We start from the raw sequence: 24,651 nt of genomic DNA, 5'->3' as shown, positions 1-24,651 counted from the left end.
ATTTTTTGCAGAACATATTGGACGAATATCGGCTCTGCACCAATAACAGTTAACCCAGCAAAAGAAGTTGCGCCGCCAACGAAAAACGATGAAATCCTTGACAACGAGATACCAAATGATAATGATGATATTGGGGCCGTAACTGATGGGACTCAGAAATTGGATGAACCACTAAAACCTCTTCCACTAGGTATAATACTTAAACTTATATATATTATATGTGTACAAAAAGAATTATTTTTTAATGGGTTAAGTTAAGTAAGTTTTAGGATATGTTGTCATAGGAATCATTATTCCACAAAAGAAAAACTTAAAATTGTTAAGTTAAATCAGTATGCCTTAAATGTACATATGGACTATCTGGTAATGACTATAGAGATATTTTCACTTCCTAAATCGTACCTAACTGTTATTCAAATCATCATGCAAAGTTTGAAATTGATAGGATAATTCCAACTTGTCTAAATAAACAAAAAGAGCTACAGACGTACTGACCGACCCTAATTATACGAAAGCTCCTTTTTAAAAGTTTAAGTATGTAAAATTGTAGTGACCCGACTGTTTATCCCCTTCCAAGATGATTCTACAGAAACTCCATCAGATAATGATGATGTCAATAGAGATGATTATAATGATTATGGCGCTGGGGATGAAACTGAACTTCCTAGATCAGGTAAATAGTGGATATATATTTTGTGTATATTTTGAGAGATTCTCGCATAACCTGATAAATGTTTCTCCTAGCTGGCTAATGTATTAATACCCCCATCCCCCGGTTTATAGCTTTACCACATCCCCTCCCCTAACCATGGAGGAACATGTTGACCAATATCTGAGGACTGCATTTATGTTCTATGGAACACTCAACATTTTGTGGGATTGCAGCAAGCCTCAACTTTACTATTCGTTCACAAATCACTTTAAGGTATAGACAGAAAAGCTATATTTTACAAAATTCTGCTATGTGAAGCACAGCAGAACTACATATATTCTGGGTGATTTTGCCAGGTTAAGGACAGAAAAGCTAGGCTTTGTGTGGTTAAGGGTGGCTACTTATATCCTTGATCTTGCAAAATCTTTGTTAAAGGAGTTGAGTTATGCCCTTCATCTAATAATTTCTCACTTAAGAAAGGCAACTTATGTCCTTCATAGAAAGGTGACTTCTGTTTTAATCAAGGAATTACTTCGTTTTCTTTAGATGATCCAAAAACCTATTTTTTGTTATCAGGATCAAATACAGTGTTAATGACAGCCACAGAGTCAGCTATACAACAAGAAGAGACAAGTGAGGATATCATTAATTCTGCCAGTGATATGGATGGGCAATTTTCAGGTAATTTTTAAGGCAAAGTTGAACAATGTTTGCTCGTCTGTCTGTCTGGATGTAAGTTAAGACCATGGTCGTAAAATTCAGGGAGGGAGGGGGCATTGGGTTGTTTATTACACTAGTCATCAAAGTTTTATTTTCCGTTTGCTTAACAACTTTGGGGACTTCAAATGAAATTTGTGTCTAAACGTTTCAACGTTCAATCACTGATTGTAATATACAGAAAAAATAATTTTGTGTTTCATCATTAGGAAAATACAATTATTTATCTGTCATTGTCTTATCCCTTTTAATTAATTTGAAAAATAAAATTCTGAAGTGTATTATTTACTTTTGAAAGAAATTAAAGGGAATACAAATTTATCATTGTATTTTAGAATAAAAAAGCCAAAAATGTGAACCTATTAATATAAATCTTTTAAATATTACAACAATCATTTTCTATTTTAGTATTTGTAACAACAAGATACATGATCAACAAATATCCCAGCCAAGAAAACACCAACAACGACGACATTCAAAACAAAAATGGCGCCAATGAAAACACTAACGACGACATTTTAATTAAAAATGGCGGGAACAACAATGTGGATGAAACTGGTAATACAAGAGCAGATCTTGATGGATTAAATGTAGAGAATGTAGAAAATACATTCACTACGAAAAGGCATTTATTGATCAATTGACATGTGTTTAGCTTTTCATTGCTACTATTGCATCTAATAGTCCTTATCTTACTTTATTGTGTAAACCGGTGGCTGTGACAGAAAAATAACCTAAAACCATCCCTAGCTAAAATCTTATTAAAAAGTAGCCTATAACTAACCAGGGACCTATGTGAAGCTTCTCTAAAAAAGTAAAACTCAGTAGTTATGAAAATCTTAAGCTTCAGACAAAAGAAAATATATAATAATATAAATTTTCATGGTTTACAAAGAACGAATTAAGTACGAAACTAAGAAAATCAGCTGATTAATAAATATGAAATTAGTGATGTTTTGATGCGACGAAGTACAACAAGTTATGCCCCGGCAGTTTATGTTTACCATACAGGGGTTACTCCTTCAGTTCCTAGCAGGTACATAACTATCCATCTGTCTATCTATGGATCTATCTATCTATTAGTTAGTTAGTTACTAAACTGAGATGGATAATCTTTCATTTTTATGACGTCACAAAGCTGATTTTTTGACACTTTGTCCAGCTATTTCTCTTTCTGGTATAAAAATCTATCTATTGATCTGTCTTAATCAATTTAATAATCTATCTATTTATATTACATTTGAATCTTTTTATTGATCTATCTATCAATCCATCAATCTATCTAATGCGTTATCTGGTAATGTATCTTTAGTTATTGATTTATGCATAGATAAATCGATCTATCAATTAATTGATCTCATTATTGAATATTGTCTCGCACTCAATTCATCTATCTATCTATCTAACTCTCTATCAAACAATAACTATCTATTTCTATATCTAGATTTGAAGAGTTTCTAACTGAGACCATCAAAGCTAACATGGACAATATGAATAACAAGGATGATGTTACCAATGGTGGTAGTACAACTCCCAGCAGTAAATATAAGAATGAACATGAGTATACTCATACTAATGATACTGAAGAGGGAAATTTGAGCCAAGATTTAAAAGGGATGCTCTACAGTTTGAAACTAAAATAAAAATTTCATTATTATATGGGAGATAAAAGTTTCCAGTATTAAAGTTTTTATTGAATATAATGTTGATGTAAATGAATTTTATTATGAAGGAATTAAGTTGATAATATGTCAGTTCTACTTCAACCCATTAAGACGATATATACTTCTTAATTAATTTGTTAGTAATTATATTATTTTTGGAGAGTTCTTACTTTTTATCAAGTACTAGTTGTTTCTCCCCTATTCTTTAGGGGAAGATTGGGGCAGTAAAGAGAAAAAATATCCACAAGGCATTTATTAAGCTTCTCTGAAAAGTTCAACCAATTCGTACAAGTATTATACGAGATCTTTAGCTTCAGACAAAAAATCCAAATTGTAGAACATAAATTTGCTGTAGACAAATCAGGAATAACAAGTACAACAACGTTCAAACCAATTGTAAAAAAGGATACACCTCAAACACCAGGCATATTCAAATGATTTTTAATAGCAAAGCTTCTCATAATTCAAATTGTCCGTCCGTCTGTCTGCAAGAAATGGTGAGAATGAAAAATTTTTGTTTAAAAAGAAAAAAAAATGTTTTGGGTTGGATTCATTTTTTACTAGGGGTGAATTCTCTTGAGTGGGTCTTCGAACCCTTCCCTATAATAGTTATAAACCTTCTCATAGTCTATGAGAAGCTAGATAATATAGGAGAACCATATCAGTTCAGCGGTTAGCGAGATTCGTCTGTGCAGATTGATACAATTTAAGAGTTCCTGTTATTTTAAGGATTTAACATAAAAATCATTTTACTATCCAATTTAGACTTTTCTATACCTGACCCTTACATCCCCGGAGTTGAGAATATAGAAACAACATATTATGATGCTAACAAAAGAAATGATACTACTGAAAATAACCATAATAGTGAGCAACACAATCAAGATCTTATTGAAGCTTTAAGGTATAAACTATCTATCTATCTATCTTGAGAATATAGAAACAACATATTATGATGCTAATAAGAGAAATGATACTACTGAAAATAAACATGATCAAGACCTTATTGAAGCTTTAAGGTATAGACTATTTATCTTCTATCTATATATCTATCTATCTTGAGAATATAGAAACAACATATTATGATGATAATAAGAGAAATGATACCACTGAAAATAAACATAATCAAGATTTTATTCAAGCTTTAAGGTATGTAATATCTATCTATCTATCTATCTATCTATCTATCTATCTATCTATCTATCTATCTATCTATCTATCTATCTATCTATCTATCTATCTATCTATCTATCTATCTATCTATCTATCTATCTATCTATCTATCTATCTATCTATCTATCTATCTATCTATCTATCTATCTATCTATCTATCTATCTATCTATCTATCTATCTATCTATCTATCTATCTATCTATCTATCTATCTATCTATCTATCTATCTATCTATCTATCTATCTATCTATCTATCTATCTATCTATCTATCTATCTATCTATCTATCTATCTATCTATCTATCTATCTATCTATCTATCTATCTATCTATCTATCTATCTATCTATCTATCTATCTATCTATCTATCTGTCTATCTATCTATCTATCTATCTATCTATCTATCTATCAATCAATCTATCTATCTATCTATCTACCTCTCTATCTATCTAACTATCTATGTATCCTAGTGAGATGGAGGTGGTAGAGCCAGAACTGGAGTACCTGGACCCGGAGGAGCTAAATGCCACTCTGCTGGAGAGGATGCCCAGGCTTAATCTTCCGAATGCAGAATTAGGTAAATTTCATTACCATGAAGCGCCGGAAAGTGTCAAGTGTGACGTCATAAAAAAAACGTCTAAAAGGGTTTGTTGAGAGGAGAGGTTGTAAAGAAAATCCCTAAAAAAGGTTGGATTTAGACATATTTTTATGACGTTGCACATGACACTTTCCAGCGCTTCATAACCTTCTATGACACTGTAAATCAACCCAAACAGCTAATGATAATTAAGGGGAGCAATGTTTGCTAGGTTTAGAAGTGTATTAACACACCCAACTTACAACTAAACCATTGATTGCACGACCTTTATTTTACTTCTAGTTACTGCGACCCTAGCTTCTAGGGGCTATGTATTGAGAAGTGTAAGAAGGAACCAGAAAAATAGCCTAGAAGCATCCAGGAACCTAAGTAAAGCTTTTGTAAAAAGGAGAACTCAATCAGTTCAGAAGTAATTGAAATCTTAAATTTAAGACAAAAAAATCTTACTTTTATATAATAAGATGGTTTTCATAGATTTTTGCATTCTTTAAACAATATTATATTAATATTTTTTGATAAATATGTACTAATTAATGAATTTTTTTCAGAGCCATATGCGAAGTTAGATCTTGGTTCTACAGGCCACTCCATAATCACAAACTATTTCCTTATTTTACCACTGACATTAACACTTATAGTGATAAATTACTTTTAAACTAATTAAAGTGAAAACAATGGTTGCTACATAAACTATGAGTGAAAAAAATATTTTATATTATGTATTAAATGTTATTTAGAAGTCAAACCAACGAAAACTATTTTTTTGAAAGGGGAGGGTTTATTTGTAGGAATTTTGTAAATTAAGGTATATGGACACTTGAGAACAATTAAAAATAACTAGTTTTTTTTTATTGGGCCCCTTTCTAGGAAGCTTTTAAGAGATTTTACCTTGATTACGATGTTTCAACATCCCCCCTTCCCCCTTTATCAATCTTTAAAAATATTAAATCGCATATTTTATAAAAAAAAATATCGAAATTTATAAAAGATTTTGCAAAATTTTATAGAATTTTTGAAAAACTTTACGAACACAGTAATAGTGTCTGACTGATTATGACGTAACAAAAAAAATAGCCAATGAGAGGCCGTTATTGACCAATGGTAAAATTAATAGTGGCCTCTCATTGGCTAATTTTTTTGTTACGTCATAATCAGTCAGACACTATTACTGTGTTCAAACTTTACTAATAAAATAAGATTCTAGTCATATTTACAATAAAACATTATAAAAATAGCCCTTCTGAAGAAAACAAATGTATTGCTTTTTTCTGCCAGTTATAGGAAAAAGTTTACCTCAAAATACTGCCTTTTTACTGGAAAAAATAAGAAAATATAGTTTTTCGTTATGTGCAATTTCTCTTAAAAGGTAAAGAAAGGTTGTAAAATAATTTTTGCATTGAAAATTTGAAATATTCATTATTCACCCAAAAATTTAAAAATTAAATAACTCGTTCTGTGATAATTAAATGTACCTTTATTATTCAATAATCATGTATTTTATGTATTAAACTATCAGGATGTGCGGCTGTTTATCTGTAAGATCTCAAAGACGGGTGGACTTTTGGTACCATTCAATTGTTTAATGTCACCCTACTTAGAGATTTTGTAACAAATTTAATCCTCCCTTTCCACAAAATATAAAACAAACTAAATGTATGGTACAACCCATCAATTTTTGGCCACGCACTGTAGAGACTAGGGGCGAAGCCATTAGTTATTCTCAGTGTTCATAGATTTTTAAAAGTTAACCTCCAACAACTGTAGGTATTCCAATAGCTAACCTTACCTAATTGATTTAACTGCCAGAACTTTAAATAGAATTTTAAAACAAGGATGACAATATTCAATAGTAGGTATGCAAAGAAATAAAAAATAACAACAAATATACAAAGTAACTGCCTAATAACAAAACACTTGAGTCGTCTAACTCGAGTATCTAAAAAGATCTAGGACAGACAGTCATTTATAACTATAGAGTAGTTTTGTAATTAATAATAATAATAATATGAAGATTTGAAAACAAATTTAACATTAAAAAAATCGGAACTTTTATGCATTTGTATTTGTTCTTTTTTCATAGTACCTTTTTAAGATATTAATAAAACTAATATAGTTATGATAAAATGTCAGATCAACAAACAAAATTAATTATGATTTGTTTTTGAATAGCTTCGCCGCTAAAAAAGATTCGTTCCAATAGACAAATAACTGCCACAAAATTTTTTTTTTTTTATCATATTCTAAAATTTTTCTCTAATTTGTATGAAATGAACTTTTTGTTTATTTGGAAAAGGTTCCTAATTCTATAAATATTTTTTCCTGTTAGTTATAAAAGGTTAAAGAAGATACAAATTTTCAAAAGAATCGAAGATTAATTTTTCTAATTTCTTCAATTGAATTAATTTTATCTAAATCCATCACTTTGGTATAAATATTTATAAAATCTTGAAAGTGTTAAAACCAATATCTCATTACTCAATTAAGTTTTAAATTTTCCATGTATATTTTAATTGATAAGCATCTTTACTTTATAACTAGGATATGTCTTTCCGCAGGGAGGGATATTAAACTGTAAATTATACTGGTACCCAAAGTTTTGTGAATACATGCTTTATAAACTTTGGGTACTTTTATCAAACTTTGATTGGTTTGTTTAAACTAGTGGTTTCCAAAAGAATCTTGGTAATTTTGTTTTTTATCAATGGGGATTTACATTGTCTTATACCCTGAGGTCTCTGGTTACCGGCGGCCTATAATGTCAATATCAATGTATTTCTAGAGAGGGGTGTCCCCAAAGTTTACTAAAGTTTTCTCATTCGTTGGGGATTTTAGTGAATTTTGATTAGTTGATTCTTAAGCTGAGTGTTCTAACATCTTAACCATTAATTTTAATCTACAGAAGGGATAATTTTGTGTATCATCATTAGAGATGTACATCTATTTGTCTTATCCCTTTAGATCCCTGTTCTATTTCACAATATATCTGTAATTTGTTATTGCTACGCTTCTTATGAACTAAATTGTACTTGTTAAATCATAGTTTGACCCATATTTTCTGTGTACATATATATCTGTATACGATTTTAAACTTATCAATTATATTAAATGTATGTCAGAACTTTGGCTAATAAATTTTTAATCATTTTGAGTGTTAGTATCAGTTTATTTCATGTATGAACATATATTAACTGCTTAGTTATTAACTCATTGGAGCGAGATTTTGTAGCTGATGAAAGTGTCTCAAAAATCAGCCATGGACGTCATAAATATGAGGGAGATGAGAGGAAAAAAAGTGGGAAAGAAAACCCCTAAAACAGAGATGGATAATCCCTCATTTTTATAACGTCACAAGGCTGACTTTTTAAGACACTTTGTCCAGCTACGGGATTTTCCTTCGATTTTAAGTGATCATCTAGAGAACCCAAGGGCATCATCCGCTTGTAATGAGATGTATTACCCACTATAGGATAAAGTCAAGAAACATTTAACAGAGAACTAACCCCTTAATGAACGACCTTTGTCCCAACTGTGCATGGTAATGAATTAACCAGCCAGGGCATACCTCCTACTCTCACTACGAGTGTCACGTGCCAGACATATCAGCAGTAATTTTTAAGGTCTCTAGTATGACACTATATGGTTCAAACTCAAACCCGCACCTCCCCGGTAGCAAGCAGACATGCCATCATTTATGCTACATATGAACTTTTGTTAAAAAATCACAAAACCTTTTCCGAATAATTATTTTCAGAAAGTGAGAAAGTTAAATTCTGGTTCCTAAGAAAATTGGGCAAAATTTTAAAAAGCATAACATGAAATGTTAGTATGTTTATATCCAGACCAATATCTGGCTTAAGTGCTGGAGACCCTTTTCGTCTGCTAAAAAATTTCTCCTGTTCATTTGTAGGGACTCGGCTACGTTTATATGTATTTCTGACTCTATTAGTTGATTTCAAAGCCCCTCCCCAATAAAAAATCGGGCCAGGGTCCCCGCCCTGTGGAACAGAGTCACATATAGTTCATGTCCCCCTCTATTCTTTTACTTTAATGTCTCTTTACCAAATTACAAGAGGTCCATAAATAAACATTTTCTTATAAGAATGGATATAAAATGCGTGGATATTGTGATAAATTTTAACATCCCCTGGTAAAATGTTTCTCTCAGTTGGCTAATATAAATGATAACCTACACCCCTCCACTCTCCTTGTGACTTTATCCCATAGCTTCCCCTGACCATAAAGGAACGTATTGACCAATATCTGAGGAATATATTAGCAACCTAAATTGACGACAAAAAATCCCCTGTCACAATATCCACATATTCTATATCCATATTGTTGTAAGAGTCCATAAAAGACCCCACGGAGAATAAAAAGGCCTTTGTATGCCCTTTTAAGGCATTACACGCTTTATATAGTAAGAAATGGTATAATCCCTTTAAATGAACAAGTAGAGTATAGAACCCCCCCCCCCCCCATACAAAAATACTTTTTAGTAGCGAAGCTACTCTATAATTCCCTTTGTGTAATCGTCCGTAACTCTATGGGTAAATGTGATTTTCTCAAGTGGAATTCAAGATATGCAGCTGTTTTTTTTGTGAAGACTCCCTATACCAATTAGCATACAGCATATAATTAACTTTGTCCATCAGTCTGTCAATCATAGTTTATAAAAAGAGATAAAAATATGTGAGAAAGGTTTCGTTATTTTTTAATATCCTTGTCCTTACATGCATCATTTTTTTATGCTTTGATGTTTTTTGATGTTGTCATCCTTAAATTATCTTTAAAAGACTGTTTTGGGCCCCTGTGGGGAAACTCTAATCTTGTGTGGCTGTATCCCTACGGGGCTCTCCTAGTCCATTCATTTGGTAACCTAAACTAAAATAAAGTTTTTTGGAGAGCAAAGAAGTTTTCCAATTGCCAAAAACAAAAAGATATTTAGATAGATAAATATATAAAAGAAGGAAAAGGATAAATATATATTTAAATAAGAGATAAATAGATATAGATAATATAGAAGGGAGCGGATAAATCGTTACAAAAGCAACAGGATGTCGGCCTGTCTGTGTGTGCTGAAAGATCTCGCTAACCGCAGAACCGATACAGAACTCTTTACAGTGAAGGTCCTTCTCATAGGTCCTTGAAAGGTTTATTTTGGGGGTACCACACTTCTACCAAGAGAAATAACTTTAAAAAACTCTAATTTTTATTGACTTTTTCTTTTTAAAACTAAAATTTAAAGTAGAGGGTTTGAATTCGCCCCCCCCCCCTCCCCCTCCGATAACTATTGAATTGACGCATTTGTAGGTTTTTTAAAAGAAAAAGAAAGTCAACATAAGATAAGGATTGCAACATCAGAAAAAAGATACAAGATACGAAACCTTTATGTGCTTATTTCAGCCATCTGTCTTCAATAGCAGCCGAGAAATAGACGTTTCCCCCATTCCGTATCAAGGTGACAGGTGGATGGAGGGAAACGGACAAATTGGGATACTGGATCAGCATGATATCAAAAACAAAATTCACCAATCTATCTTTAAAAGAAGCTTATAAAAAAGTAATACATGCTTTATATAGAAGCTTGACGTTCACAATTACATTACCGACAGACCAAGTTATTTTTATATTAGCAGCTCACTGATCAGTAAAATTATCCCTAAGCTTGACCGACAGACCAACGGACAAAGAGAGTTGGTTACTGAATATTCATTTATGAGAGAAATCTTCAAAAAAAATTAACTATCTTTCTCTGATAGCTGCCAAGTGAATCCCATTTTCATTAAGCGTTACGGACGGACGGACATGCACAGACGGAAGTAGGGAGGCACCAAAAAAATGACACCATACGATAAAATAATCAATAGAAGGCTAGTATAAATTTCACCATTATTAGTCAATTACAGTGTAAACTGGCCTCTCATTGGTCAACTTTATTGTATGACGTCATTTATGAGTGCCACTTAACGCTGTCTCGGAAATAGGTTATAGAGTAGCCTCGCTACAATAAAATTGAATTATTTCTGCAGTCAAAGGTAGAACTAAACTCGTTAATGGAATTTTTAGGAAATAACTTCAAATCTTTTATAGGTTTACAAACCAAGACTGGTGAATTCAATACGTAGCGCAGCTAGTATTAACATATAAAAGTGATTACGTTAAAAATTAGAATATTAAATTCAAAATATCTAGTTGAACAAAAGAACCCCTCTCCCTTTTTTAAAAAAAATTGATAATAGGGGGGTAGTTTTCGTTAGGACCCCCCCACAATCTTAAGGAAAGTGCCGAATATGGTATATAAAGTTCACAAAAAAGGACGTTCAAGCTTTTTAGGGGGATAAATGGAGGGGTTTCAAATGATTGAGGGGATAAATCTAATGTATTTTGTAAAATTTTGAATGGGTAAAGAATTACATCCCCATTTCCTCCACCCCCATTGGACGTTTGCCCTTCGTGATTGTAGGGTAGCAGCGCTATTGAAAACTATTTAGGGGTCAATAGTTTAGTAGTGGTATTGAATAGTAGTTTTGGTCAGGGAGGAAGGGAGGGGACATTGAGCTGTAAATTTTTATGGTATTTAAAGTTTAAAATGGTTCTCCTTTGCGTACTTTTATAAAAATCTTGATTGATTGGTTCAAAATAGCAGTTGATGTAACCAAAAATTTCGATTTTCTTTACGGGTAACTTAGTTATAGTCATTGGGGATGTAAATATATAACGTTCATTGTCTTATCCCTCAAGATCCCTGCGTTTTTTGGTAGGGGTATAGGTAATGGTATGGCATTTTTTAGGGCATAGCCACTTTTTAGAGGCATTTTTTAAATTACTAGCCACCCAAGTAGGACTTTAGGGCTCTTATTGACATGGTTTCGACTTGCTATTTTATTGTTTTTATGTCGACTTCCTACTTGTGTATATCGACATAAGAATGTCGTCATAATGACGTTATTTCGATATCAGATCTATCGTATATATGTATATACAGAAAACTGCCTCCCTTTCTTTTTCAATGACCATTTTAGTCTGCTTCTAAATTATTTTCTGATACTTGGCTGTGTTAATGTAAGAGATACCATTGGTTGATTTTCAATGACCCAATAGAAAGGTTGCACAGGGTTGATGCGATGGGAAGATACAGTTATTCAACCCTTTCTCCCTCTAGTGTTTTACTCTAATATTTCGATGATATGTCAGCCATGAACACTTTATTTAATGTCATATGCTAATGACATTATAACTATATATACTTATGTTGAAACAATGGTTACACAAAATTTTGATTGGGAAAAATGTATGTCAACCAAAGGCCTCCAGGTTTAACACGACAAGTTTTGAGAAATTTAGAAATCATTCCCAAAAATGCTATAAACACCACTTTAAAACGGGGATTTGACAATGGATGATAAAATAATATTTCTAATTGGGGGGATGAAGGGGATAAAGATCATTTGAATGTCATCTTCTATGTTAGGTACCTAGAGAAAGAAAAGGAGAAAAAAAGAAAAGGTATTCTTAAAATCATATAAACAAGGATGACAACATCCATAAAAGCGAAGCACTGAAACGGTAGGACAAATGGACATTAACACTTATATAGTGTAAGAACTGAATAATTTTTTTTTCTTATTTAATAATTTATTCCTTTAAGAACAAACTATACATAATTAAATCACATAGTCTTGAATTATTAATATATACAGTTTATAAAATAGCACATAAATTGATAATAACAAGCGATATTATAATATATTGTAAAAAAATTATCTAGTTATATTTGGAGACAGTTTGAAAATCAAATACTAAAATATTTTGTGTTGTCTTTATATTTCAAAACAAAATTAATAAATTTTTCAATGAGATATGTTGATATACCACCTTTATCTAATAATTTTGAACAGAATTGAGCTAAAAGCAATGTTTGAGAAAAATAATTGTTTTCATTCCATCTTGATAGACAAGGGTCTTTACTAATTTTTAGCGCCCTGTCTTTAGCTGCTAAAATGAGCATCGAAATTTGAGCAAAATCGTCACCTTTAAAGCATTCATAATAGATGTTAAAAAGAAAGAAATTTTCTTTAAGGAAAATGAACTCAGGGCAACCTTGGAAATAAATTTCATCTAGAAAAATAGCAAGACAATGGGCGAAGTATTTTGGGAATTTGCAGAAAAAAATTGCATGATCTGAATCATTTTTTACATAACATTTAGTACAAATATCACTATCTATTAGATTCCATTTGAATAATTTTGTACAACTTAGAATATAAATGTATAAGAGTCGAAGCAAAATTGTCAGTAAATTTGTTTTAAAACAGGATAATGTTTATGGACATACTTACATTTTTAGGACTTGATTATAGAGTTGCACCGCTTATAACATTATACTGTGTTGTCCCAGGAATCAATATACCAAAAATCAGATCAATCGGATGATTAGATCACATAAAAATTTGTTGTTAAAAAAGTAAAAAAAAACAACATGTTTAAAATGGACGTACGGACATTTTGGTTATGATTATAGAGTTGCCACGCTTTCTTAATAGTACCTAACTACTAAAGGAATCACCATGCAAAATTTGAAATCGATAGGACAATTCTAACATGCCTAAATTAACGAAAAAAAGCTATCCGTTACGGACGTACGTACGTACGGACCCTAATTATAGAAAAGCTTCGCTTTAAAAAATTAAATGATATAATGACTATAATTTTTATCTATAATACAAAGTAGCTTGATGTCTGTCCGTCTGACCGTCTGACCGTCTGTCCGTCTGTCTGTCGGTCTGTCTGTCCCTTAAGATCTCGGTAACCACTGAACCGATCAGATTCTACTCTTCAGGGTGTATACCTATTGGTCCTGTGGTGGTTTTAAGCTATTTTCTTGGGGGGTGGGACACCCCCGACCCCCAAAAAAATGAAAAAATCCCCCCCAATTTTTTTTTCTTTTATTTTCTTTTTTTTCTTTTTTTTCAGGAGATTTCCTAGGTCCTTTTTGTTTTCTTTTTTTTGCAAGAGATTTCCTTGGTCCTATTTTTTTTTTGATGAAGATTTCCTTGGTCCTTTTACGAATTTCGCCAAAATATTTTTTTGATCACCTCTTGGGGCAAAGCCCCTAGAGGCTAGGGGCGAAGCCGCTAGTAAGTAGAAAAAGTGAAAACAAATAACTACATTTTTACATTATAACGAAAGTAGAAAGGAGAATTATTTTAATATTTTAAAATATATTCACGAAACCTCTCTATTTTTTTCATAAAGTATTCATGTCAGCAAAAGAGCGTCATGTGGAAAATATGTCATTTTTGATCACTTTTAAAGAATATGATATAGTCATATTATTACAATGGCCTGTATTTAATTTGTCAGCCGTAACCATTTTTTATGCTATTTACAAAATAGTTGGGATTAATTATTAAGATTTTAATCAAGCAAAATGACTCTGATATACTTTTTTCGGTAGTTTTAAATGTTTTGGTTGGTCGGACGTGTATTAGTTATAGAATATCTTCGCTACAGGAACGGAATACGAATTCTCCATCTGTTTATCTATTTCTTAAAAATATTTCAACTAATTTCTGCACATTTTTTTTTTCTCGCCGAGAAGATAAAATTTAATAGTTATTTCTCGCATCGTATTATAAACAGCTTTCCGCGGGTATAGAATGTACAATTATACGATGAAAACCAGTTATTTTAGTCCCGAGGTGCCGAAGGCACGTGCTAAAAAAACTGGTTTTCATCTTATGATTGTACATTTTTATATTCGTAGAAAGCTGGATATAATACGATGCTAGATATAGTTTTTTCGTATGGATTGGAACCGGTTCTTATCCACCGGATTCGAATGAATACGAGAAATTGTTTTATTTTATTACTTTAAGAGAAGTGGTAAGAAAAATTTATAGGGAAATAAACAAATTATATACATAGAAGTGTCCGAAAGAATTAGCCGTGTGACGTCAATAGATCCATCTCTTTTTAAGTGGTTTCTTTTCCCACTTCTCCTCTCATCCCTCATTTTAATGACGTCAAACGGCTAATTTTTTCGATAGATAGATAGTAGGCATAAACTAAGAGAAATATAAAGATATAAACGCTCACAAGACAGTTATTTTAAGAAACCGAGAAAGAATTCAAAAAATGCCTCGAAAATTTCCTCAAACATTTTTGCTTACCTTTAATTAATCAGACCAAGAACAAGGAAAATGCAAAGATTGGTTGGTTTTTCCTGTATTTCTGCATATTATTTTGAGTAGCGAAGCTACACTATAATAGTTAGCGTCTGTCAGTGACGGCGATTGTTCAATTTTTCCCCCTTTATTATCTGTAAAAATATAACATTATAAAAGAACTAGCGGCTTCGCACCTAGCCTCAGGGGGGTTTGTCCCAAGAGGTAATTAAAAATAAATTTAATTAAAAAAATTGGAGCTGCCCCAGTATCAAATTCGAAATTTTCGGGGAAAAAATGGGTGGGGTAATTTTTTTTTTTTTTTGGGGGGGGGGTTGTGGATATCCCACTCCCTAAGAAAATAGCCTAAAACCACCATAGGACCAGTAGGTATATTCCTTGAAGAGTAGAATCCAATATCGGTTCAGTAGTTACCGAGATCTTACGGGACGGACGGACAAACAGGCGGACAGACATCATTCTACTTTGGATTATAGATATTACGCGGAATACTATACCCTATCGACTGCTACATAGCTACGTATGGATATTAGATTCTCCACCAGTAATTAACAATGAATTAAAAACGACAATTTATTTATAATAGCACATAATTATATAGGTAACATATAAATTAGACATGTAGATAAAACGGTGGTTAAAATTGTAGGTAATAATTGTTTGTAGGACTCTGGTTATGAATTAATTTACATGTAAGCAGTGTCTCTCTACGGTTGCATCAACTGTGTTGAATACTGAAACAATAAACTATTATAAGTCAGAGAAACCAATAGCCGGACAAATCTGGAAGGCTTATTGGTACAATTAAATAAGCTGGTTTAATCCTTTAAATACCTTTCATTGGCTTGACCCTTTAGGGTAAGGTTTACTCTTTTAGATGATACTCTAATGTAACATAAGCTGTAGTTGTTATCAACGAATTATAGAGTTTAATGTATAGGTAAGTTAGGACGATTTTTTTTAACACAAACCCATCTAGGAACCTCTTATTTGGGTTAGGGTTATCTATTCATTACATCCCTGTATGGGTAATTAGGTACTGGCTGTCTTAGGTATAGGTATAGCTTCGGGTTTATTTAGATACCTAAACTGATGAAACCCTATTCATGGAAGCTCCCCTTTACTCTATCAGTATCTATAGCTACCTTTTCTTACCTAAGAATAAGTAGAGTAAAACAGTGCACACTGCAGGGACAGCTCTGTTGGGGTGGACCAATATGAGGCTTCTTGTCTTGTCCCAGAAGTCTGATGAACAGGTCCGCCTAAGCCATACAGCAGTGCATCATCAACGAATTTCTAGATACATAAAAAACTATTAATTTCATTAGATACTTTTCTTTATAGGCCTGTATTTGAGAGCGCAGCTACTCAACAGATATTTAGATATTTAGTCCGCCTCTCATATAGATATATCTTAATAAAAAAAGAAGATTAATGCTTGGCCTCTTGAGTCTTTCCTTAGGGCGCAGCTACTCAATAGATATTTAGTCCGCCTCTCATATAGATAGATATATCTTAATAAAAAAAAAGGAAGATTAATGCTTGGCCTCTTAAGTCCTTCCTTAGGGCGCAGCTACTCAATAAAACAAGGTCCGGCTCTCCATAGACAATTCTAGATATATAAATAAATAATACAGTTATTTTAAGTCTTCTTTGGGGGCGCAGCCACTCTATAAATAGTTTAAATGATGCCCGGCCTTCTACAAAGAAATCTAGGTTAGAATAGATTAATATACAGTTATTTTAAGCCTTCTTTGGGGGGCGCAGCCACTCTATAAATAGTTCAAATGAAGCCCGGCCTTCTACAAACAAAACTAGATTAGAATAGATTAATATTCAGTTATTTTAGGCCTTCTTTGGGGGCGCAGCCACTCTGTAAATAGTTTAAATAAGGAACGGCCTTCTACAAATAAATCTAGATTAGAATACATTAATATTCAGTTATTTTAGGCCTTCTTTGGGGGCGCAGCCACTCCATAAATAGTTTAAATAAGGAACGGCCTTCCACAAACAAATCTAGATTAGAAAAAAATTAATATATGGTTATTTCAAGGCTTCCTTAGGGGCGCAGCCTATTGTTAGACGTTTAAGGAGCATAGTAACTCTATAAGGGGTTTATAGCACAGCTACTCTACAGCTTGTTTAATACCGTAGCTACTCTATAAGTGAATTAAGACCGTAGGTACTGTATTAGTGAATTAAGGGGTAGCTACTCTATGAGTGAATTAAGGAGCGTAGCTACTTTATAAGTGTAAATAGATATAAATAAGATTTTTACCTCTTGTTTCAATATTCTTAGGTCTCTTACGTTACAGCGAGTCCAAACTAAATTAAATTCACTAATTAGACAGAATTGTCAATAAATCACAATACATGGATTTTTAAGCATACTGCACTTAATTTCAATGGTCCTGTTTCTTTATATTAACGAATGGGAGAAAAAAATCTGTAGATTTGTGCCTATTTTAATCAAGCTTGACTTTAGAGAAAAAATGAATTAATTTAGAGTTTTACAACAAATTCTCTAAAACATATATGTAAATTGCCAAAATTCATGCATATAGTAATATTTAAACTAATTATAAAAATCACTATCTCACCTTCACTCGATCGTGGTTGGTTTAAGACTGGCAAAAATTTCTCTTGTTTGGATTCTTTTCTGGTGATTAGCTTGATAATTTGATTTTTAAACTGTTCATTATAGCTTGTAATTCTTTGTTATTTTTTAAATTTCAGTATTTTTTTATTTGTTTGTTATTATAAAATATTATTTCTTAAGGTTAATTTTTGGGATGCTGACAACTCTTGATGGGTCTTTTCACATCGACGGTGGAAGCGCTAAAAGTACTATAAAACGAAAGAAATAAGATTTTTTTGTCTGTAGCTAAAGATATCAATAACTATTGAAAATACAATGTTCTCCAGTTTTGAGTCGCATCCAGAAGGTCCCGTGGTGGTTCTAAGCTATTTTTGACTCAAGTCATGGAATGGTTTGAATCTCATTTCAGCCTTTCCCAAATCCAATTACAGCTATCCCCTTAGATGTTAGGGGCGCAAATGTACTTTAACTAACTCTTTCTCGTTCTGTCGACAAACAATAATAGGTATAGATTGAGTGGACTGTATGGCATTAAGTTTAAGTGGTCATCCTATAATATAAAATAGTAAGGGTTTTTTTGTCTGTAGCTAAAGATCTCGGAAAATGCTGATCCGAATTGGGTAATTCTTTACAAAGCAGGTTTCTATATGTCTTGGGGTGGTTTTAGGCTATTTTCCTGTCAAATCAATCCGCCTCTAGAGGCTAGGCACGAAGCATCTATTTTTCATTTTGTCGATTTTTCTGGGGAGAGTGGTGGTACCCTCCCCCAAAATAGTTATAAACCTTCCCGGGGCCTATATGAAGCTACCCTGTTAAGGAGAACCCGATCGGTTAATCGGTTAGCGAGATCCTTCGGTATAAACAAACAAAGAGACAGACAAACATCATTCTACTTTGTATTATAGATATATATATTCAGCGGTTCCAGAGATTTTTAAGACGAACAGATAGTAATCGCTACTTTGTATTACAGATATATCATTTTTTAAAAAGGTCGAAAACAAGGAATTAAAATTTAAAGAATTTAAAGAATAAAATATTTTTAAAATGCAGGCAGTGGAATAAATAAAAACTAAAATTAATAGCTTTGAAATGCCATATTCCACTTAATCTTGTTAATAACTAATTTAGTCGTATTTCTGAAGGCTAGTTTGGCCAACTTTATGTTCTGAGAACAGTCTACTCATGCGGGAAAGATTAGGTCAGGGTATGTCCTCTCCCTCTGATTCAATTAATAGGTGGGGACGTATCCTAATAAATAAACTAACCAGCGGCTACGCCCCTAGAGGAGGGACACGTAAGCACTACAATCTATTTTAGATTTAGCGATTTACCAAAAGTATTTTTGTCGCCGCTAGAGGTTGTTAGTTAAATTTTTGAGCTAATTGCAAAAATATCCACAGGGCGGATTTTTATTTTTATTTTGTCGATTATTCTGAGGAGAGTGGTGGTACCCTCCCCTCAAAATAGTTATGAACCTTTCCAGGAACTATGAGAAGCTATCCCGTCAAGGGGAACCATATTGGTTCAGTGGTTAGCGAGATCCTACGATTCAGACAGGGACGTCCTAGATATTATGATAGCACAAACAAAGTGTAGAGTAGATGTGCTGTAAAAATTCAATTTTGATCTCCCTATTAACCAGGGGAATTTGTGTTATTAGTTTTTAATAAATTCCATTCGTACGACATCTAACAATTTCAATATTAATTAACTTCAGATGATTTCAGAGAAAATTATCCTATATCCTTATGTAAAAGTAACAGGATGTGTGTATGTCTGTGTGTCTGTCTATTTGTCTGTCTCTCTGTACCAAAGGATCTCGCTAACCGCTGAACCGATCGGGTTCTCCCTAACAGGGTATCTCCTCATAGGTCCCGGGAAGGTTTATAACTATTTTGAGTGAGGGTACCACCACCCTCCCAAGAGAAATAAAAAGAGATATCGTAGAATTTGAAAGCAATAAAGAGGTATCGTAGAGTCTTGAACAAAAAAAAATTTAAAGTGCCACTAGAGGCCCCTAGGAGCGTAGTCCTTATGTAAAAGTAACAGGAAGTCTGTCTGTCTATCTGTCTTTCTGTGTGTCTGTCTGTGTGTAAGGATCTTGCTAACCGCTCGGATTGTTATAATTCTCCTTAACAATGGAGCTTCTTACAAGTTTATAACTTTTTGGGGATTGCAGAAATATTGTTTTAAAATCTAAAATCGAATAAGAGGGTCGACATCCCTCTTCATCCACCGTCCCTCAAGTGCAGAAAAATACACAGATCAACAAACAGACATCCTGTTACTACATAGCGCCTGCCTTTTTTTTGAAAATACTGTTTCTATTTTATGATCTTGTTATTGTTGCGCTACTTATGGACATATTTGATTGTCCTTGTTTAATTTAGAAAAATCTAGGATTTTTATTTTTTACATCGTGTAATAGACAGCTTTCCGTGGATAGAAAATTTTAAATTATAAGATTAATTCCAGTTTAGTTAGCACCGAAGGGGCTGAAGGACCAGACCAACACAACTGGTATTGATTTTATGAATTTTATTTTAACATTCGTGGAAAATTGTCTACATTAGGATATTACACATGATTTTTTAATAGGGATCGAAACCGGTTCTAATCCAGCGGATATTAATCAGTTTCGAAGAGATGCTTGAATAATTATTAATTGTTAAAGATAAATAAATCATATTTTCATTATTTGCTTTTTCTCTAGGAACTCATTTAAAGACAAATGTACGTGTGTGTTTCTGTATGTGTGTGTGTGTGTGTGTGTATGTGTGTGTGTGTGTGTGTATGTGTGTATGTGTGTGTGTGTGTATGTGTGTAAGTGAGTGATAAATAGGTAGATAGATAGATAGAGAGATAGAGAGATAGATAGATAGATAGATAGATAGATAGATAGATAGATAGATAGATAGATAGATAGATAGATAGATAGATAGATAGATAGATAGATAGATAGATAGATAGATAGATAGATAGATAGATAGATAGAAAGATAGATAGATAGATAGATAGATAGATAGAGATAGAGAGAGAGAGAGAGAGAGATATGTGGTAGTAAATGAAATATTGTTTTATTACAATCGGTCCACATTAACTTAATACTCTCCCCTAATTGGTCCAAATTTGGCGGCAATTTTGGTTTGGCGGCTGGTTTTATTTCTTCTCAGCCAATAGGAATGCATGAAGCGCCTCTATACACTGCAGTGATTTCTTTCCCCTTTTTTTCTCCTATTCACATCAAAATTTAGGACGAATCTTAGAAAAATTATATTAGAATGCTTTAAAAAGGTGTTTGTTGATACAAAAGACGTTAAAATGGTACCTAAAGCTGCTATATCAGGGTATTTATGTTAAGTTCATATGTAGGTGGAATGCCTTGAACTATAAACAGGTTCAACTTGGTAATATGCCTAGTTAGAGAAAGGTCATGCAAACCAAGGGTTGCATGATTATTTATTTGTCTCAAAAAAGATACTCTTTCCTTAGATTTTGCCAAAAAAAATTGCATTTTGTAGTAAGTAACAGATAAAATTGGAAGGAAGAAAAGTTTGTAGATGAATTTCATCTTTCTTGTTCTCTCGGTCTCTGCTTTTTAAAAACCAAGCTTTTCTATAATTAGGGTCGGTCCGTCCGTCCGTACGTCCGTCACAGAGAGTTAGCTCTTTTCGTTAATTTAAACAGGTTAGAATTGTCCTATCGATTCCAAACTTTGCATGATGATTTCTATAGTAGTAAGGTACAGTTTAGAAAGCGTAGCAACTCTATTAACAATACCAGAATGTCCGTACGTCCATTTTAAACATGTCGATTTTTAACTTTTTTGACAACAAATTTTTGTATGTTAAATTTATCCGATTCTTCTGATTTTTTGAAAACTGATTCCTATTACAACAAGGTACAATGTTATAAGCGAAGCAACTCTATAAACAAGTCCCAAAAATGTAAGTACGTCCTTAAACAGTATCATCTATATATGCAGTTTTGCAACAAATTTTCTTAAAATATTGTTTGTACTGATGCATTAATATTCTATTAATTCAGTTCTGACAATCTACAAGTGTTAATGTTCGTTTGTCCTTCCATTTCAGAGCTTCGCTTTTATGGATGTTGGCATCCTTGTTTTGTTATACCAGCGGTTGCGCCCCTAGCATCTAGTAGCAGAAAAAATTCCAAGGTCTAAATTTAAAAAAGAACGAAAACCATTCCAGGACCTATGTGAAGCTTCCATCAAAAAGAGAACTCAATCACTTCAGAAGTTATTGAAATATTAAGCTTTTGACAAAACCCTTACCCTTACGATAGGAATTAATAGGATGTTACCAATAGAAAAAATAAGAATACCATTAACATAATTTTGTAGTCTTGGTGTCATTAGAGTTTTTTCGGCAATATGTCAGCTATGGCCACAATTAAGTAAAGTCAATAGTCTAACAAAATTCTAAATTCTAACAAAAATTTTCGTTGGACATCTAAATAAATTTTGGGCCGCCGTCGCTCTGAAAGATTTCAGGAGCGGTGGAGGGGAGGGGGGAGGTGTAAGCACGGTATCCCCCATTTAGATGAAATAGTTAGGGGAGAGGGGGGGGGAATATTTGAGGGGAGATCTTTAAATGGTTTAGGTTGGTTTAGTTGATCTGAAACTATTTAGCAAGATATGCTACTGTAGATTTGTAAAAATTCTTTTATTGCATCTTCAATAACCAACCCGCTTTCACACCAAGGCTTTACCCCAGGTTAATAAATCAGTGAATATTAGAGAATTAAAGTGAAAAAAAACAATAATTTTTAAAAGTGACATTTTAAACAATAAAAAATAATTATTTTTGGAGGGTTAGATTCATAATTAGTGAAAAGACGATTTTTGTTTGAAGCGTAGCCGCTGTATAGATTATGCTATAATTTTAGTTGATAGCGTAGCCGCTGTGTAGATGGTGCTATAATTCTAGTTGATAGCGTAGCCGCTGTATAGATGGTGCTATAATTCTAGTTGATAGCGTAGCCGCTGTATATATAGTGCTATAATTCTAGTTGATAGCGTAGCCACCGTATAGATGGTGCTATAATGAGCTGTGAACTGATGAATCCATATCAATATTCTTCTTTCCAGTACCATCATAGAAGTAGTGACTCTCATAAGGTATCTTTATTTTTCTATTTATTTATCTTTTTTCTCATTCTTTCTATTTAGTTACCAACCCACAAGTATTCAAATATTAAGTTTATTTTTAATTGCAAAATGTTTCATGTACATGGTACTGTTTGTTAACATATTATTATGCTAAAAATGTTAAACCATTCGAATTCGTGGATTTTTCTAAAAATGGCTGGCGGATATGTATATATGTCTTTCTGTCTATCTTTTTATCTATTTTTCCAACTATCTGTCTAAACCTGTTCCTATACAGGCAATCCATGTTTAAATTTTTTATTGTACTGTTTGTGGAAAATTGTCTTTAATAATAGCAGCGCTGTTACTCTATAAATGTTAACCTTTCTTAGCCCTTTTATGTGATTTTTGTTAAGCTTTGTTTTTATGGATGTTTTCATCCTTGTAATCGGTAACATTTGACCCTTTTGATTAGAGTAAGAATTATCATATCATATTACAAAAAAAAAACAGAATCATTTTCATTTTAAACTATTATATCTTAAAATATCAACAATAAAAAAAATCCAGTAAAGTGTGATTTAATTAGCTGTTATTAGAGATAGACGTTTAAGAATTTGTGTGAAGATCCCCTTGTATCATTTTAAATATGCTACATTCAAATTTCTTATTAGAGATTATATGAAGCTTTTTAAAGCCTATAAAAAATGACGTCATATTGACCTACCATTGGTAAATTAAATATGGTAAAATGTATACTCAATTATATTCAAAGGCTTTATTTTAAAAGCTTTAAATTAATTTAAATATTCTATGTACTGACATCAACTATATTACTTAATTTTTACGTTTTTTTTTTATAGATTTTCAAATATCAGGAAGGGATGGGACATTGGACTGTAAATTATACTAATCCTAAGATCATAAATACATTCTGCTATTAAACCTTGGAGGTTTAAGTTAATTTATGATTGCTTTTTCAAATTTTTCATGCCTATAACTCTATTCTAAATAGATTAAGTGGTAACTGTCAGGGATCTAAAGGGATAAGACAATGGTCGATATAATGATGTACATCCACAATGATGATACACAAAATTACCCCATCTGTCAATTACAATTAGTCGTTAAATCGTTTGAACACTCAACTTAATGATCCAACCAATCAAAATTCACTTTGGTCCCTAAATTTGTTGAGCCATCGAATAAGGAAACAACTTTGGGGACGTGTGTTATAAACAGCTCAATGTCCCCTCCTTAATTTTTAACTATAATTGTGTATATATCTATTTATCATCCGTTGTCTTATCCCTTAAGAACCCTGGAAATAGTAAATGTTTTTATTTTAGGATGTACGGTTACAGCGGGTACGTGGTGGCCACTCCAGCAAGGAGCATCTACACACAGAAACTGAATATGATTATACCAGTGCGGCAACTAGGCATACTCCTAGTAACATGTACCAGGTAGATAAATAGATAGATAGATAGATAGAAAGATAGATAGAAAGATAGATAGATAGATAGATAGATAGATAGATAGATAGATAGATAGATAGGTAGGTAGATAGATAGATAGATAGATACTAGATAATTAGATAGAAAGACATACAGACAAATAGACAGACATACAGACAGATAGAAAGACAGATACATAGATAGATAGGTAGATAAATAGATAGATAAATAGATGGGTGGAAGATTAATTTTGTGTTTATATTTTACTACTTAGGTCATACAGGGCACAGACTATTCCAGACTTTCAGAAACAGCTGATTATCAGGAAAGGGTTGTCAACAATATTTTGTAAAATTTTTCTTTATAAGTTTTAGTAACTCATCTACGGACTTTTGGCCAGATTACTTTAGGATATGTTCTTTTTTAATTTATTTATACCAAACACGCTTTCAGCAGAGATTTTCAGCATAATTGTACCACATATTAAAAA

At 32.5% G+C, this 24,651-nt stretch overlaps 2 protein-coding genes and 1 long non-coding RNA gene across 4 annotated transcripts in view; 2 read left to right on the top strand and 1 right to left on the bottom strand.

The window, feature by feature from the left end:
• The window catches only part of LOC145335245 (uncharacterized), an 82,891-nt gene extending 80,878 nt beyond the window's left edge, over positions 1-2,013 (top strand). Inside the window, exons 8-11 of the mRNA XM_080180982.1 lie at positions 12-190; positions 551-673; positions 1,229-1,333; positions 1,778-2,013. Coding sequence (XP_080037108.1) covers positions 12-190; positions 551-673; positions 1,229-1,333; positions 1,778-2,013 — 643 coding nt within the window. The remainder of the gene's footprint in view (positions 1-11; positions 191-550; positions 674-1,228; positions 1,334-1,777) is intronic.
• Positions 2,014-2,322: 309 nt separating this feature from the next.
• LOC145335244 (uncharacterized) lies at positions 2,323-5,644 on the top strand. The gene is made up of 5 exons (XM_080180979.1): positions 2,323-2,405; positions 2,814-2,995; positions 3,799-3,937; positions 4,675-4,781; positions 5,351-5,644. Exons 1-5 carry the CDS (start codon positions 2,329-2,331, stop codon positions 5,455-5,457), a joined length of 612 nt encoding a protein of 203 aa, XP_080037105.1. The 5' UTR covers positions 2,323-2,328; the 3' UTR covers positions 5,458-5,644.
• A 9,904-nt stretch (positions 5,645-15,548) lies between these two features.
• LOC145335417 (uncharacterized) lies at positions 15,549-17,666 on the bottom strand. Of its 2 annotated transcripts, XR_013885215.1 has the most exons (4): positions 17,590-17,614; positions 17,268-17,314; positions 16,145-16,285; positions 15,549-15,723 (listed from the first exon to the last, which is right to left on the bottom strand). It is a non-coding gene; the product is annotated as an uncharacterized LOC145335417 (long non-coding RNA). The 2 variants fall into 2 exon arrangements; XR_013885216.1 differs by lacking the exon at positions 17,268-17,314 and having other exon boundaries at positions 17,590-17,666.
• Between the last annotated feature and the right edge of the window lie 6,985 nt (positions 17,667-24,651).

This window comes from Acartia tonsa, chromosome 13 (assembly GCF_053477335.1).
Source record: "Acartia tonsa isolate MP-2025a chromosome 13, ASM5347733v1, whole genome shotgun sequence".
In the NCBI taxonomy this organism is placed as follows: domain Eukaryota; kingdom Metazoa; phylum Arthropoda; class Copepoda; order Calanoida; family Acartiidae; genus Acartia; species Acartia tonsa.
Note: the sequence above shows the minus strand (reverse complement) of the source record. Positions and strands in the feature narration are given on the sequence as shown.

Bases quoted from the DNA above. Each gene is read 5' to 3' on its own strand.
- LOC145335244 (XM_080180979.1), top strand. From the start codon at position 2,329: ATGCGACGAAGTACAACAAGTTATGCCCCGGCAGTTTATGTTTACCAT. The intron at 2,406-2,813 runs GTACATAACTAT...TTCTATATCTAG, and splicing joins ACTCCTTCAGTTCCTAGCAG to ATTTGAAGAGTTTCTAACTG. The intron at 4,782-5,350 runs GTAAATTTCATT...AATTTTTTTCAG, and splicing joins TCTTCCGAATGCAGAATTAG to AGCCATATGCGAAGTTAGAT.